The sequence below is a fragment of the Buceros rhinoceros genome, unplaced genomic scaffold (assembly GCF_000710305.1).
Source record: "Buceros rhinoceros silvestris isolate BGI_N320 unplaced genomic scaffold, ASM71030v1 scaffold22792, whole genome shotgun sequence".
NCBI lineage: Eukaryota > Metazoa > Chordata > Aves > Bucerotiformes > Bucerotidae > Buceros > Buceros rhinoceros.
In genome coordinates, this window is record NW_010397426.1 from 6,117 (window position 1) to 6,653 (window position 537).

Genomic DNA, 537 nt, shown 5'->3' on the forward strand with positions numbered 1-537 from the left:
ACCGTGTCGATCACCTGCAGTTCGAGGCCCGCGCCGCTCCCACTCTCCCGCCTGGGGGGAAGATGGAGATGGAGGGAGGTGGAGATGGCTGGGCTGGGCTACGTGCCACATCCTGCCAGCCCCGGCACAAGCCACCCTCAGCGAAGAGGGCAGCGGCAGGGGTCCAGCGAGGTCGGAGCGATGCTTGTACTCACAGGAGGTTAGTGACCGACGATTCTGACATGGATGTGCGGCTGGGCATGGAGGGCAGCGCCATCTTGGCAGCTGAGAGCACGCGGCCACCCTGCGAGGTGGGAGGGCAACGCTGGCATCGGGACAGCAAGGGGGGTGCCCTCTGCCTGGCCAGAGGGTAGGTGGAGGGGGACCCCCACCCCAGGCCAGCCAGCTCCTGTCGGGGCCATCCTGCCACGCAGCCCCCACTGCATGTCCCTACCTGGTCCACGAAGCTGATGGCATCGCGGATGTTCAGCTTGTAGTAAACGTCCCAGATCTCGTCCCGCAGCCTGTAGGCAGATTTCCGCATCAGGAGCTGGCTCA

At 65.7% G+C, this 537-nt stretch overlaps 1 protein-coding gene across 1 annotated transcript in view; it reads right to left on the minus strand.

Annotated features, from left to right (window-relative positions):
* SLC9A5 (solute carrier family 9, subfamily A (NHE5, cation proton antiporter 5), member 5) overlaps positions 1 to 537 on the minus strand; it is a gene marked incomplete at its 5' end in the record, with an annotated part of 7,834 nt that overhangs the window by 2,435 nt on the left and 4,862 nt on the right. The window contains 3 exon segments of the mRNA XM_010146259.1: positions 3 to 51; positions 195 to 283; positions 434 to 537. Of these exon segments, the coding sequence (XP_010144561.1) occupies positions 3 to 51; positions 195 to 283; positions 434 to 537 (242 nt within the window).